Source organism: Sphaeroforma arctica (assembly GCF_001186125.1).
Source record: "Sphaeroforma arctica JP610 unplaced genomic scaffold supercont1.13695, whole genome shotgun sequence".
NCBI lineage: Eukaryota > Ichthyosporea > Ichthyophonida > Sphaeroforma > Sphaeroforma arctica.
The window spans coordinates 1-636 of NW_014026863.1; the positions used below are offsets into that span (position 1 = coordinate 1).

At 45.9% G+C, this 636-nt stretch overlaps 1 protein-coding gene across 1 annotated transcript; it reads left to right on the forward strand.

Moving 5' to 3' along the window:
- Positions 1-120: 120 nt before the first annotated feature.
- Positions 121-273, forward strand: SARC_18093 (hypothetical protein; the record flags this gene model as incomplete). Its single annotated transcript, XM_014287823.1, has 1 exon — positions 121-273. A coding segment is annotated over one exon (153 nt), but the record flags the coding sequence as incomplete, so codon positions are not given.
- Positions 274-636: the final 363 nt, after the last annotated feature.

Below are 636 nucleotides of genomic sequence, written 5' to 3' on the forward strand. Positions count from 1 at the left end.
TGTGTTGTGTGTGTGTGTGTGTGTGTGTGTGTGTGTCAATCGTTCACCTAAGTACTCCTCTTTTCTTCTCTTCCCCTACCCTTCCTGGCAGGTGCTGGGTTGGGTGCCAATCAGGATGGCATGGCTGTGCCTGTGAGTGCGTTGATTAAACAGAGAGACGTGCGTGATAAGTTTCAGGGATTGGGTGGCGGTGACGCAGAAACCCCCCCCAACGCAGACGGCAGCGCTTTCGACGACTTCAGGAAAAAGCGGAGTAACAAATACTTCCAATCGGTGAGTGTGAGTGTGTGTGTGAGTGTGTGTGCGAGAGGGTGTGTGTGTGAGTGTGTGTGATGTGTGTTGGTAGCTGGTGGTCTTCATTTGTAGCTGTACCTCACAACTGTGTGAATTAGTCGTATGATCATAACGTGTGTTGTTTGTTAGTGGTACTTGAAAGAGATACACACAATACACACATGTACAAATAGTACTGTAGCAGGCGCGCATATACATATACTGGCAAACGCGGCGTGCATCTGAGTAATTTAATGTGTTCGCATATGAAGATATACCTTCACAGATGGTGTCTCGATGGCATGTGCATATATATATATATATATATCTCTCTCTCTCTCTCTATCTATCTATCTATCTATC